The following is a 16,046-nucleotide window of genomic DNA, read 5'->3' as shown; positions in this document are numbered from 1 at the left end:
GACCTCGGGTCCATCACAGGCGAAATGGCCTCGGGTCCAACTTACGTATTGAACGACCTTGGGTCCATTACACACTAAACGACCTTAGGTCCAATACTCACAGAACGAACTTAGGTCCAATACTTACACACATTCATTGTGTGCATACATCTAGTCTATGATCATATTCATTCTTATATCCAGAACGACCTTAGGTCCATATCTTTTCCTTATCCCAAGCGGCCTTCGGCCCATTTAATAATCATACAGAACGGCCTTAGGCCCAATTCGCATTCCCATTGAATATACTGAACAGCCTTAGGCCCATTTCACATTCTCATCGAATATACCAAACGGCCTTAGGCCCATTTCATACTTATACATTAATAGCTTTGTATATCTCATTCCAAATTGAGTGGTTGGAACGCTCGTTCATATTATCACTTTTAAGGTTTAGGACCTTACCACATATGCATTGTTTAGAAAATAATGCGTATACGAAAACATCCTCGCTAAGATATTACTCACCACATTCCGGTGCTTGATTCGTCCTTGCACTCGACCCTACATAATTCATAACATATCGGGTCATAATACCATTCAATCCATTCTTTAATTTGCTTAATGCTCTTAGGCTTCTTTCGTGTCCTTTAATTCATTTAGAATGTCCAATGCATGCTTAAGAGTGTTTAGAAATAAAAGAGAACGAAAAACGAATCATAAAATGACTTTTCAAAATTTTTGAAACAGGGCTCTCCGCTCGAGCACAGCTTTGGTCGCTCGAGCAGACTGCAAAACTCTATAAAAGTACTGGTTACATGAATTTCATGCTTGAGCAAGATTTCTGATACTCGAACGGGGAGTCTTGCAAAACAGGGTTCGCTCGAGCGCAGAGTTTGGCTCTCGAGCCACCGTGCAAATTTCTGTAAAACTTCTGGGAGCCTGACTTTCACGCTCGAGCAACGCTTTCCTCGCTCGAGCAGACAAGTCGAATTCTGGATTTTCCAGAACTCTGTTTGAAGCTCAAAACTCAATTCCAAGGGTCCAATTCGAGTATAACTCACTCAATTATGCAAGAATACTCCCAAAAACATATATTTGAAGAGAACCTTCAACCATAATTCAAAATTCTATGGGTTTAACAAATTTCAAACCATAAACTTTATATATACACAATTCATGGTTGTATCTTGCATGGACAAACTTCAAGGCTTGAAATCGAGCTTCAACATATGGAGATTCTTACATGCATGTGTCAAACAACCTTCAATACAACATGATTAACATGCTCCATAGACAAACATGCAAATTTGTGGATAATTCTCACATGCATGTACATATCAACTTCAAATTCATTACAATCAACTCAATTCTTGTTCTAATTATTTATCATGCTAGAATTCATGTAATTATGGACTTAAACTCAAAAATTTGAGTTCATTACTTACCTAGGAGCTCTAATCTTCCAATTCCTAACTAGTTCTTGAGTTTTCTTTTTCAATCTTCAAGCTCCTTGCCCAACTCTCAAATTTTGCTTCACTCTCTCTCTCTCTCTCTAGAGTCGTCTCTCACTCTCTCTTTCTAGAGGGTAACTTTAGATTTTGAGCTCATAATATGAGCTTAAGTGTGTTTGGCCCTTATATATACTAAGTGGTTAGTTTAAACTAATCCATCTTAATTAAGGTTAATTAATTGTACTTAATTTAATCAATTTAATCTAATTGTTTTGATCCGAAACAGTTATCAATTAAATTTCACCATAGACTCTAAAAATCATGTTGAATGCAAAAACACAATAAATTTCGGTTTCTGTCACCTTTACGGCCTTCAATTTAAATTTTATGACGGAAAGTCAAACAGATTTTCTTACGGTGAATAGATATAAATTCACAAACACCCATAATCATATAATTAGCACTCAAAATCGTATTAACCTCATAATTATAAGCATAATTATAAGCATAATTAAGATTAATTAGCATAAACTAGAGTTGGGTTGTCACAATAATACTTCTCTAAATTTGAAGGTCTTATTTTAGACTAATTTTTTAAGGTTCAAGGCACAAACTTCAATGGCCTTAGCACAGGACCAGTTGAAGGAAATCAGTGGCTGACTCAATCAGATTGGTTATTGTAGAAAGCCAGAGAGATCAGGAATCAAGATCTTCTCCTTCATCTCTCTCCTTAACTCCCTCTTTGCTAGCCTATTGGGCCCATGTTTGGATCCAATTTTGATGATTCGAACCGTTCATATTTTAAAATTTGTTGAGTATATTATACCTGTTAAAAATCAAGTTAATCGGATATCAGAAAGCATGTGTTCGGATATCCAATCAACTTGATTTTTTATAGATATTCGATCAACTTGATTTTTTACAGGTATGATATACTCAACAAATTTTAAAATGTGAACAATTTGAATCATTGAAATTAAACCTAAAAAGTGAGTCTAATAAGCTAGCAAAGAGAGTTAAAAAGAGAGACGAAGAAAAGGATCTTGATTCGAGAGATGAGTGGTGTATTTGGCGACAAGGTCCTGCATGATCAGGGATCAGTACATGAACAATTTTGTTGAGTATCTCCAGAAAAATAAATAAATAAATAAATAAATAATTAGTGTAGATGCCACCAGCATGAAGGTTGAGTTTTAAATAATAAAAAAGATCCGCGCCCTCTCATAAGAGGATTGGGATCCTCACGGTTGTAATTTCAAGATTTCCCTTCCCTTATATTATTTAAGGGTAGTGAAAAAATCACTTTAATAAATGTGATGAACTTTATTTAGTTTGAAATAATAATAATTTTTTTTTATAATTATTGAATATGTAATACACATCTTCTATTACAACTCTCTTACACCTTACAGCCCTCTGTGAAGTGGTTGGATGGTATGACAGATTTGGCAATGTCAAGATGTTGTGTCAAATTTGACACAACATTTAACATTACTATAATTTGACTAGGGAATGGCAGGCCACTAGAGAGGAGCAAACTGTAACTCTAGCCAAATTTTGACAATATTAAATATTTTGGAATAATAGCTCCAATAGCAAATCACTAGAGATGCTTTAATTTGCCAGATTTTAACCTTCCCTCCATTTTCCCTCTCCGGCCAAAACTATAGATCCATAGTGTTCTCCCCTCAAACTAAAGAGGGCACAAAACAAAACAAGAACCACATTGTAGAAGTATTTTAAGTGATCCTAACTTTCTTTCTTTTTTTTGGCTGTTTTGAACAGCCAAGTTGTGTAATATGAACTGTTATGCAAGACATTGTTATTATTCCCCAAGAAAACCTTTCACCATTTAACACTAAACATTAAACTTAAACTAGGACATATACAAGAGAAGACAACTACAACGAAAAGGTTCAGCCAACCTGATGTATATTTATGACAAAATGTTGGCATAATAACTTCAATCTCCTCCATGGAAAGTTTCATCCCATCCTTCAAGCTTTATATACATAAATTTAAACTATAAAATATACAGGAGAAGAAGATAATTTCTACAACAAAGATGTCGGAAAATTAAAAACAAAAGTGCATTAGTACCCAAGGCTATGGAGCTGGGAATATTTGTGTAGTTTAACTCATAAATCATTATCCCCCTAGCTATATTTTGTATTATTTACTTTGGAGGAGAGGTTAATTTATTTTCCTCTGAATCATGCTTAAGCGTAGCATCCCCTCCCATCAGTTCCTGAAAACCTTCAACCTTCACCGGTGGAGCCCTAACAGTGCCCATGCTCCTGCATCAATCAATCAAAACCACAAAATTTTCTCAGAATTCCATCAACTAATTTAAAATCCATTATAACAAGCAAGTAGGCCTTACGGTGTCTGGACTTGAGGAATTTGAAGGGAAGCCAATTGCCTAAATTGATTGCTGGATTGAGGATGGAAATTTGACATTGCAGCAATTTGCTGTTGGCGGAACTGCAGTTGGGGATGATGTCTGGCATTGATTGCAGTTAAGGCATTACTATCAATTGGAAATTCAGCCGGGTTTTCAAGCTTGACTTCCACCAGGGGTTTTATGTTATCCATGCCAGGGCGAGGTGTTGATGGTTGCCGTTGTCGTATTCTTTCCCACTGTTGCTGTTGCTGAAAAGCCAGATTTTGGGGATGAACCATCTGCTGCATCTGTGGACGCATTTGTCTTGGTATCTGTAGAGTCACCACCACCAGAGCAATCATTTTCATCATCATACTGCTATCTTCCAAATTAAAAGCAACAAATTTCAAAACCCTAGTAAAAATCAGGAATATTATAAACTGTAAATGCAAACTACATCAATTTCACTCAATTTTTCATTCAACAGCATGATTCAGAACATTTTGGTGGGAAATCGCATCAAACAGTAAGAATCAAATCGTGAATCACACGATTCTCACCACCACACAAACAACTACATGCACTATAGAACCAGAAGCAGAGCGCATCCCAATAGAAAGGCAAGAAAAGTAGCTAGACATACTTGCTGGGGTTGTCGAAGGGGTGCCTGCTGCTGTGACTGCATCTGTGACTGGATAACCTGCATTTGTTGATGAGTTTGTTGCACAGAATTCCTCGTACTATCCTTCACGAGCTCTGCTAAAGCCCCAAGATTACTAATGATGGAAGGGGACAATACGTAATGATAGAAGGGGAAAATAGTTAGATAATTGTGATGAGAGAGAGAGAGAAGCCAGATATATAACAACTTTCAAGAAATGACAGTTCATGAATCAAAACTTAAGGAGAGAGACTAATGAAGTAAACATAGAAAGAGTTACAAAACAAACGATACATGTGAGCACATTATCATGCACATAAAGATGCCAAACATGCATAACATACCTAAAATAGCACAACATTGATTCCAATTTTCCATAGACAAAAATCATATATATCTAAATAAAGTAACACAGTTCACTATTTGATACTAGATTTGATCAAATTTAAACTAGACCAAGCCTGCCTAGAACAGAATTCAAGGTCAACCCAAGCTGAATTCAAACTAATTGCTTCCCATATATACTGCAGAAATAATTTTTTTCGGCCAATATCCTACTTCAGAGTTCATTTCTACCTTATCAGAATTTCAAAGCCAATAGTCTACTAAACAAATGTAAATAAAAAAACCAATCAAATTCAAGCTTATAACATAAAAACAGCTTCACTCACCTATACCCCGCTGTTTGAAGGAACATCTTGAGTAGTTCAATGGCTGAGCACTGTTTTCTGTAACTATCAGAAAGGACTTTCAAGATACGACCTAGCTTACCAATATGACAACTCAGCAACTGAGACAAGACTTCCATTGGGACTTCTGAAGAAGCTTCAAACCCCACATTTGTTAGCACACGAGCTATCACTTTTCTAGACATCTCTGACGCTTGCTCTTGACTGAGAAGTTTCCTGTTTCCATTAGATCCATTTTTTCCACGACATTGATTCCCTCCTTGTTCCATGCTCAGGTATTCTGGTCTAATACCAAGCCTCTCAATCATAATAGGGTTCCTGGTCATAATTTGAGGCAGCATATCAAGAACACCATTAAAATCCACTTTGTGGTTTTCTTCCACTCGGTTTATGTGAGGAAGAGCACTATCGGGGACACAATTAAATGGAAACATCGTTTCAGGGAAAAAATATGTATCATCATCAATTGCATCATTGTCATTTAAAACCGAATTTCGGAGCATGTTTGATCCATTTTCTGACATGGGATTGCCAAAACCATTAGTTTCATCATCCTTAAATGCTATTCGTCTTCTCTTATGCTTCTCGAGGATTCTAAGATAAGTAGACATCAGCTCAGGTGTACGCTTGTCTGTTTCCCGATCCCCAAATGACAACCTATATGGTTTGGTAGCTTTATACTTCTCAAAAAACTGAGTATACCATGTTTCTGGCAATTCTTCATGCCTGAATCTCTGGGCCATGTTGTCCATATCTTTTTCACCATATCTTGATCCAATACTAATGGCTTTAGATTGGAGCTGCAAAATTTGTTAACAACATGAGTAAAATGACTCAACCATAACAGAAGTGTGAAATTGAAAACATATCATTTTAATATGCACTACATGTGGTTCCAGCACATATCAGTAATAATTACATTGCATAATGGCCAGATAATAGTTTTCGAAAGAAGTCATCATACACATCTTTCCAAAGCTATTATCCGACAAATTGCTGTACTCTCTATCCAATGCAATTAGTACTATTCTGAGATGGACCCACGACAATCACCCCCTCTAGTCCATAGAGAGAAAATCCACCACGTAACATTGTAATTGAAGCTCATACCAGCCACTTTGTGCAGAACAAAAACTTCTCTTTAGGGACAACTTTAGTCATCATATCAAGTGATTTTCTCAATATGAATTTTATTTAACTTCATAATCCTTCTACTCTATGTTGATGATATTTAATAGCAGGACATGATGTGAAGATGATTAACAAGCTGAAAGAGGAATTATCCAAGACACTTGACATGTAAGAGTTAGGAGATGCACGTAAACTATTAGGAATATAAATAATTTGTGACAGGAAAGCTAAGCAGTTGTCACAAGTGAAGTATATTGAATGGATGCTTGAAATGTTTAATATGAAAGATGCTAAACCTATAAGCACACCTCTTGCTAGTTACTTCAAGCTCAACAAGAAGAATTGGTAAACCAGGTTTTTACCAATTGTAATAATCAACTCTTTGAGGGCTATAGTGCAATTCCGATTATATATAACTCTTATCCTTATGAGATTAGGTGAAGAGTCTAATTAGAGCCAGGCTTTAGAGAGGCCTTAGAAGTTCTGATCCAAGCCAACATAGAAAAAAGTCCTAGTGCCTATATAAAGGCAAATATGGCCAGCCAAGGAAAAATAATTTCACTCTTTTGTTTTCTATTACTATATTTTAAAAGTAGAGAGAGAATATAGAATCCCACAGCTTGTCAAGACATTGGATTAAAGACTTCTAGGCACACAAGAAATTTAAGAATTCATCAAATTCATTAATTTCATCAAGAATTAATCAAGGTTCAAGTGTTCTTGAAGATCATCATCAATATTCAAAGCAAGGAATTACAAACAATCAACATCTAAACAAATCTTGATCATTATTTCATAGTTTGGCTTGCAACAAGAGCTACAAAGGTACAATTCTACCTATTCGCCATCTAGAACATTATTAGCATGAGTTAAGATCAGAATTTTAAAATTTATACTCTTCCGCATAGTTTTCTTAACCAACAAGCTCACTAATGGACAGGTGCCTGGCTCTCCTTGGCTGGACAGAGTAGAGGTATCAGGCCTATCTTCACATGATTCAGACCTTAGAGGTTGTATCATGAGTGCAGCCAAGTTAGGTATTACACTTCGGAGGGTGTATCATGGCATAACGTAGTTACATAGATGGTAGCTACGATATCTCTCATCGTGTCAGGTATTGGATCAACGTCCCTCTATCTCTAAGATCAATTAAGGAGTTGCATGTTGGTCGAGCGATGCTCCTGGTCGCTTTGGCATACCCTATGGAAATGAGATATGATGGTCCATGGTCGAACAAGGGCTCATTTGGGCAAATTGGGACTCAAGGGTGCCAAGCCACGGTGCTTGTTGTTGAGTGGACTATGGTTGAGTAGATGAGCTTGCCTCGGTCTATACCTTACACTCTTCATATTTTGACTCATTCACTGAGTGCTTGGGCTTGCTAGAGCACCGAACGCACTAGAGAGCCGACCAACCCCACTCAGACTAGATATACAAGCTCAATTAGTTTGCTCGAAAACAGAGTGGTGCTTTGGAAGGATTACCAAGTCGAGACAGTCATGCTGAGATAGCGATGATGTGGCACCCGCAGGACTCACCACGTAACAAGGATGGTATACATTTCACACAATAACTTCTTGGAAAAGCAATGCCCAAAGCTTTTGAACCACCTACAAGCTAAAAGTCTCAAATCGGATATCTATCTTCCAAAATTTAATTGGAAGAAGGGGATTATCAAATTCATAAATACTATTTAAGTTTTTGTTTCTTAAGAATTTTTAGCTATGCTTTGAGCATGGTCAAAAGTTTTTTCTTAGCTGCCAATATCTGCATGTGTTCATATATTTCCTTTTCTTCTTTTCTATTTTGTTCCTTTGATAAGCCTTCAAATGCTTCTATTTAAATAAGTTTCAATCTTGCGTTACTCCTTATACTCACAATTATAGTCGTTTTGAAAAATATATTGTAGTGGATAAAAGAGAAAGATTAATCAACACTAAAGTAGTAATGTGGAAAGAAGTTCTTGAGTCTAAAAGTTTTAGTGGATAAGTGAAGACCAAAAATCAAAAGATACCGAAGAGTGGACAATTTCATTACCTATGTTTGATTATTAATAAGGATGAAGAGGTAGTTGATGATTTGGCCCATAAAATTAAAGTAGCTTGGCTAAAGTCGATGTGTGCGTCTAACATATTAGGTGATTGACATATGCCAACAAAATTAAAATAGAAAAATTTTATATAACAATTATAAGGCCAACAATACTTTACAGCACAGAATGATGAACAATGAAGAAACAACACATAAGTAAAATGAGGGTACATAAGATGAGCATGTTGAGGGAATGAGGTGTGAGACTGGAAAAAAGAGAATTAGAAATGAATACATTTGTGAAATGGTAATAGAAGTAACACCAAATGCAGATTTAATTGACAGAGAATAGATTAAGATGGTTTGGTCATGTTCAACAAAAACTGGTAGACTACAGTGAGAAAGAGCAATAAGATCGCAATTAATAGAATTTATCCTAAAAAAATTTTTTAAAAAAAAAATGATCACAGTTAATAGAAACTCTAGGGAGAGGGGGAGACCTAAATTGACATAGGATATTGTAGTAAAATAAGATATGAATTTATTAATGTAACTAAGCATATCGCCCTTGATAGAGCAAGATGGGAGAAAAAAATATTCACGTAGCCAAGCGCAATTGATTGGAACACAAGTCTTGGTTTGGTTTGGTTTGGTTTCATTAGACTGAACTACCAAAATGTATTTCAAACAAATGGTATGAACTTTCTAACGATAATTCTTGAACAACGAACAACTAGTTCAAACATTCACGACCAAGAAGAATTGGATTCTCTTTCAGATAGGCCAAGGAGAAGGAAGGTTGTTTTCCTAAATTCGTTGAAATTATGCATTGCAAGGTACAACCAAAGTCCCTAGCTTAAGCCTATGTTTGGTTAAGGATTTGGGGAGGAATTTGAAAAGGGAAAAGAAAAATGTGTGTGAAATTAGGTAAGATAAAAATATATTTTATTCACATTTCGCTTACATTTTTCATTTTCCTTTCCTTTCCATTTCCCTTTCCCTTTCTCTTTTCCAAATCACTTCCCACATTCCCAAACAAACAAGGCGCAAGTGTTTTGCATGGCACACTCTACATAAATCGTGCCTGGGAATATGGCGGGAGACCAGATGCAGGATGAGGATAAAGGAAACATAGTACTAAAGGCCACCAATTTGGGTGATAGTGATGAAAATTAGCGTGTGGAGGAGGTAAAAACAGGGAAGGACAGGACACTAGAAAGATACAACACACCATTCACTCACTCTGTTTGGTTTTGAAATTTACAAAACAGCTTTTGAGTTTTCAATATGTATTTTTTTTTTTTTTTAATGAAATTTTATTTGAGGTCCAATTTTAAATCCACTTAATGTAAAGTACAAAATTTAAAAATTAACTAAATACCTAGAAATACAAAATTCAGTGTGTTTTCGTTTCTTTATTTATTAAATTTTTTAACGATCGTTTTGCAAATATTTTACTTTCTGAGTATGCATAAAAAAATGGGCAAATTACATATACACCCCTCCAGGTTTGACAAAATTACAGATACCCCTGAGGTTTGAGAAATTACGAATTCCCCCCTGAATGCTATATTTGCATAAGAAATTAGGGGATAATTTGTTATAAAATATAAACCTCAGGGGGTAAATTGTTATGAAAATACAAACCTCAGGGGCGGGATGTAATTTCCGAAACCTCAGGGGTATCTGTAATTTTGTCAAACCTGGAGGGATGTATATGTAATTTGCCCTAAAAAAATTATAAAAAAAAAATTGACAAACATATTAAAAAGGTTCACTAAAAATTGAAAACTCAAAACGAAAGAGTGATTGGCATTAATGTAGATAATTCCTCAATTTGAAGTTCCCAAACAAAATTACCCACAAAAACCCTTTCATAGCATTAGTGATATGCTAAAAACCCTAGAGATGCCTGAATCAAGTTGAACTAAACACAAAATGTCAACGAAGAAACAAATTAATGCAACTAGACGATCAAACCTTTGAAGGCGCCGTCTTAGCAGCAACAACACCGTCTCGCTGTTGCGATCCATCAAGCGCACAATCTTCGAAAGTGAAGTAAAGATCATCGCCATGCAACTGCAAATCTGAGGAATCGCATCGATTTCACAGGAAAAACAAAAATCAGAAAATTGATTGTCTACATTGAAATTTAGGGAAAAAGGAGAGGAAATTGATTCAGGGACGACGCACAGTTTGGATTGAGCTTCGAAATCACGGCTGAAGAAGACAAAGAAGAAGAAGAAGAGTGGCGGAAGAGAGAGACAGAGGCTTTGTCAAAGAGGAGAGCACGAGCTCGGAGTTGGAGTTGGATCTGAGCCCTAGATTTGGAATCGTCAGCTCTCATGAAGGCCTCCCATGAAGAGGGCGAGGAGAGGAAGTGGGCGAAGTTGGCGTAGAGTGAGTCGCCGAGCCAAGACCGCCAGACTCCGTGGCTTTCCAGCTTCCGAGCCAGCTCGTAGCCTCGGCCGTCGTTCCCCAGCAACGCCATTCTACAAACTACACAGAATAGGGGCACTGATGATGATGTTGTTCCAAAAATGGGGACTGTAGATTTGGTGTGGAAGAGACCATGGGATGAAACGTAGAAACCGTGTTATTTTGCGCCACGTGTTAGAAAATTATGCCAGCAAAACCTGATGGCCTTGGCCTTCTGACGTGGAACTCTTTAATTGGATGTAATGTGTGGATCTATGGTGGTGTACAATAATCCGGACCCATCTTAGAGTGATCTTTGGTATGGTTGAATTTTTTTTTAAGTGATTATAATAGTACCGTTTGTTAACACTTACGTTTCAATTTTCAGTTTATATTTATAAAAATTTAAAAAATTCAAATAAAAACTTGTTTAGTAAATTTTTGATTTATAAATCAGTGGTCTTAGTTTATAAATTTGGCCAAAAAATATAAACTCAAAAAATGAGTTTACATTTTGAGTTTTCAGTTTCTTTTTTTTTTACCACCTAACACTAGCCACCACCCGCCACTATTTTCTACCACCGTCTTTCGCCACCACCACCCACCCCCCACCACCACCTGCCACCACCACTCACCACCACCACCACCACCCACCACCCGTCACTACCATCCACCCACCTACCCGCCACTACCACTCACCACCCACTTGCCACCACCACCCACCACCCACCTGCCACCCAACCGCCACCACCACCCACATGTCACCCACTCACCACCACCACCCACTCCCGCCGCCACCACCACCACCCACCCGCCACTACTATTCACTCGCTCGCCGCCACCACCCGCTACCTACCCGCCACCACCACTCACCACCCACCTGTCACCACCATCCACCACCCTCCACCACCAGCCCCCAGCCACCACCACCCACCACTCATCTGCCACCCACCCGCCGCCACCACCCAGCACCACCACCATCACCACCTACCACCCACCCGCTAACACCACCCACTTATCACCACCTCCACCACCACCCACCACCACCACCACCACCTACCACCCACCCACCAACACCACTCACCTACCACCACCACCTACCACCCACCAGCCACCACCACCCGCCACCACCACTCACCTACCACCACCATCCATCCACCCGTCACCACTTTCCACCACCATCTTCCGCCGCCACCCACCCGCCACCACCCATCACCACCCACCATCTACCACCCACCTGCCACCACCATCCACCCACCCACCCATCACCACTTTTCACAATCGTCTTCCGCCACCACCACCCACCCACCCACCCACCCGTCACTTGCCACCACTTTCCACCACCGTCTTCTGCCACCATCACCCACCACCTGCTACCATTTTCCATCACCGTCTTCCGCCGCCACCACTCGTCACCATCCACCGCCTGTTACCACTTGCCATTTCTCACTCTTTTTTATATTTTTAAAATTTTTTAAACATTTTGTCTAAACTAAACATGTTTGTAGTTTATGTTTTTCTAAAAATAAACAAAAATCAGTTTATAAAATTTTTGTAAATATAAACTGAAAACGTAAACGTTACCAAACGTTACCAATGTGTTTGGTTGGTTTGAGTTTTTTGGATTAAATTTTTAAAAAATATATTTTTTGTTTTTTTTTATTTTTAATGAATATTTTTAAATTTTTAAATATTTTTTTTACTTTTTTAAATGTACCTTATTTAGATACATTTAAAAAGTAAAAAAATACATAAAAATATGAAAAATATAATAAATTCTCGTATTTTTTATATTTTTGGTATTTAGTGAATTTTTAAAAGATTTTTCCACAAAAATTATACTTTTTATGTGTATTTATGTTAGGTATGTCTAAAAATTAAAAAAAAAATTACTTAAAATATTTAAAAAATTCAGTAAAAACAAAAAATATAGAAAACAAAAAAATAAAATTTAACAAGGAAGCTATTTTGAAAATTTTACTTACAAACCTCATGATTAGAAATTCCGTTTAGTTCAAAGATTTTCTTCTAGTTGGTTTTAGAAAATTATATTTAATATATTATTTAAAAATTAAATTTACGATTAGATTATTATTTCTATTATCTTTTTTCTTTTTTGTGCTAAAAAGATAAGATATACAATCTATAAGAATCAAATTTTGGATAAATTTTTATATGAGAATGTCACGACCCCATTCCGCCCCTAGTAGAATGGTGCCATGATAGCCAGTAATCCGAGATTACCAAAGGCCGACTTACAAAGTCACACACAATCAGAGTATACATATGGGGCTCACGAGTGCGGAAGTAATAAATTTAAATCTAAATAGTCCATAAGAGCTGTGCATAGATCAAATGAAATGTCATACATAACGTGGTTTTACAACTTGAGTACAAATAAAACAAATACATATTACATCTTGATCAAAAGGTTTCTCAAGCCGACATATACAAAACGAACTACAATGGCCAAGCCAAGAAGCATAATCTTCAAGATGCTACAAAATACGAATCCAAACAACATGCAAATAATCATCTAGGTGTCACCGCCTTCTTGCTCATCACCTACATATATATAGAGAGAGGGTGAGTTTGGATACTCAGTGAATGATATTAGTAATAAAGATTTAAATGAATGACATCCGAGATCTTTATCAAAACAATACATATCATAGCTTGTACAAATCAAGAGATGAACCAAGTTCATCTATCAAATCTTTCAAAGCTTCAAGGGATGCTTACTAGTATCAATATAATACAGGGGATGACATTCCAGACAAACCCACACGGTAAACTGTCGGTGGCAAGACAAAGGAGATATCTCAACAAGAGTGCTAGTTGCATTATAGTCCCCTAGCACTAAGAACTTTCAAAACAAGGGTACTAGTTACATTATAGTCCCCTAGCACTAAGGACTTTCCAAGAATGTCATCAAAACAAATATAATACTTGATACAAAACTAGGGATAGTCATTCATGCTTGATCAAATACTTTTTCAAAACGAAGCAAAGCTTTATCAAAACTTTATAACATAGCTTTATTAAAAATACCACTCACATAGCTCTTCGAATGTAGGGATTACAAGCAACGATCCAAGGCCTACAAGCACATAATAAATCCTATTGAATGCATTTCAAGAAGACAAGAAAAGATGCTCAAAGATGGATATGAAATGCATTCCTAAAACAAGTTTTGCATGAGTGTAAATGATCTCGGCATTTCTTTCAAAACTAAGTCAAGACAAAGCAAAACGTGTGCTGGGAGTTAAATCACTGTTTCTCATCTCGGGAAAACATGCTGGGCACCAACCAGGTCTTGGCCGAGATCCCACACCTCTTGGCCGAGTTGTGGTTCCGATGACCATATTCAAGGAAATGAAGTCGGGAAAATCTGGGTTTCCCTTTGAGGAACACGAAGAACATGAACATAAAGAACATGAATACTAAAATCTTAACTTGTTATTACAAAATCTGAGATTTCATGAGATGAGTTAAAAAACATGGACTTGGGTACCCATACTTGAAGATCTTATGAAAACAAACACAAAAACATGGATCTTGATACAAACTTTCGGATCAAAACATGATTTTATTTCAAGAACACGAGAACATCATTTTCTCTTTCTAAAACAAACTTCAAATCAATGCATGGCTCATGAATCATGATAGATCATGCAATGTAGTTAGATAAACATAAAGAATAACAAGAGCACATAAAGATTCTAACCTCAAAGCACGGATCTAACGGTTCAAGGTGTGAAGATCAAGCTTGGAAATCTATTCTCACTCTAAGAACTCTTCTTCCTCTCTTCCTAGAGCTTCTCTCTTTTCCTAGAACAAGATATAACAAAATGATGTAGGTTTCTCTACTGCCAGCAGACTTAACCCTCTGCTGGGACACGTGGCAACGGCTGGTTGGCTATCCTCAAAAGGTGACTGACTAACAAGACAAGAGCATGACAAAGTGTATACAACAAGCAAGGTGACATGGGCACTCTGGTAGGTAATGATCTCAGGTTAGAACAAAGGCTTCGGCAAGTAAGGTCTCAATGATCTCGGCTATGAAGGATAACATTTGGCCTAGCTGTGCCACACTTCAGCCTAGATGTGCCACACCTCGGTCTAGGTCATACCAGTCTCGGCACAAGGTCACTAGGTGCAAGGTTCAAGGATGTCGGATGCCTAAATGATAGCATCTCGGCCTAAATGATGACATCTCGGCCAAGACGCCAGGGTGAAGATGGAGGTCAACCAAAGTGGTTCTAAGATGGTCCTACGTGTAAGAGGTTTGAAGGTGTGACCTAGGCTTAAGATGACCTCGGCTTAACACACACCAAGCGAGAAACAAAACATGTAAACAACACTCAGACAAAACAAATTAAGGTCTGTAAATACAACTTAACAAAACAAATTCATGTGTATGCATGTGAGCACAACCAAGATGAAGCGAGGGTTGTTACAGAGAATCTTTTTATTTGGAAAATATTTCAAAATGAGTATAAAAATTACTTAAAATATGAGATTCTTTAAACATTTCAAAAAGAGTATAAAAACTCCTTAGTAAATTTTAGGCAAATGTATAATTTCAAACTATAACACTTCAATCTAACACTCTAACATAACACACAAAAAAAACTTCTTAGTATATTTTTTCCAAATGTAACACTCCTATATAACACTCTAAAAAAACTCCTTGGTATAACACTAAAGATTTTAGCCTCTTTTAGGCTAAAATCCACAAAAAGACAAAATAGGTTAAAATAGTCAATAAGACAAAATATCACATCAAACCCATAATCATTTCACTTTTTCTCTCACAAACATCACATTCAACTATAAAAAAATTCAATCATCTTCCCAAACACAAAAATTTTATCCTACTAACATAGTCAAAAACTAAAATAGTTTACTAAAATAGCAACTTCCCAAACACTCACAATATAACACACAAAAAACTTCTTAATGTATTTTTTTTTTTCAAATATAACACTTTAATATGACACTCCAAAAAAATGATGTGAGATTTTTCAAACCATTCCAAAAAGAGTACAAAATTTCCTTAGTAAGTTTTAGGCAAATGTATAATTTCAAATCGTAAGTGTTATGTTTGGGAAAAGTATACTAAGAAATTTTTTAGTATTTTTGTATATTACATTGGAGTATTATATATTGAATTATATTGATTGAAGTGTTACGTTTTGAAAAAAAATATACTAAAGAGTATTTTTTTAGAGTGTTACGTTGTTACGTTTAGGAAAAGTATACTAATAAGTTTTTTAGTGTGTTACATTAGAGTGTTA

The 16,046-nt window shown here is 36.7% G+C and overlaps 1 protein-coding gene across 1 annotated transcript; it reads right to left on the bottom strand.

Moving 5' to 3' along the window:
- Window positions 1-3,335: 3,335 nt before the first annotated feature.
- On the bottom strand, window positions 3,336-10,873 carry LOC114298637 (transcription initiation factor TFIID subunit). The gene is made up of 6 exons (XM_028243249.2): window positions 10,522-10,873; window positions 10,309-10,415; window positions 5,149-5,966; window positions 4,460-4,592; window positions 3,817-4,148; window positions 3,336-3,730 (listed from the first exon to the last, which is right to left on the bottom strand). Exons 1-6 carry the CDS (start codon window positions 10,817-10,819, stop codon window positions 3,610-3,612), a joined length of 1,809 nt encoding a protein of 602 aa, XP_028099050.1. The 5' UTR covers window positions 10,820-10,873; the 3' UTR covers window positions 3,336-3,609.
- Between the last annotated feature and the right edge of the window lie 5,173 nt (window positions 10,874-16,046).

The sequence above is a fragment of the Camellia sinensis genome, chromosome 4, assembly GCF_055761805.1.
Source record: "Camellia sinensis isolate YWXY chromosome 4, ASM5576180v1, whole genome shotgun sequence".
Lineage (NCBI taxonomy): Eukaryota > Viridiplantae > Streptophyta > Magnoliopsida > Ericales > Theaceae > Camellia > Camellia sinensis.
This window is presented reverse-complemented; position numbering and strand designations above follow the sequence as displayed.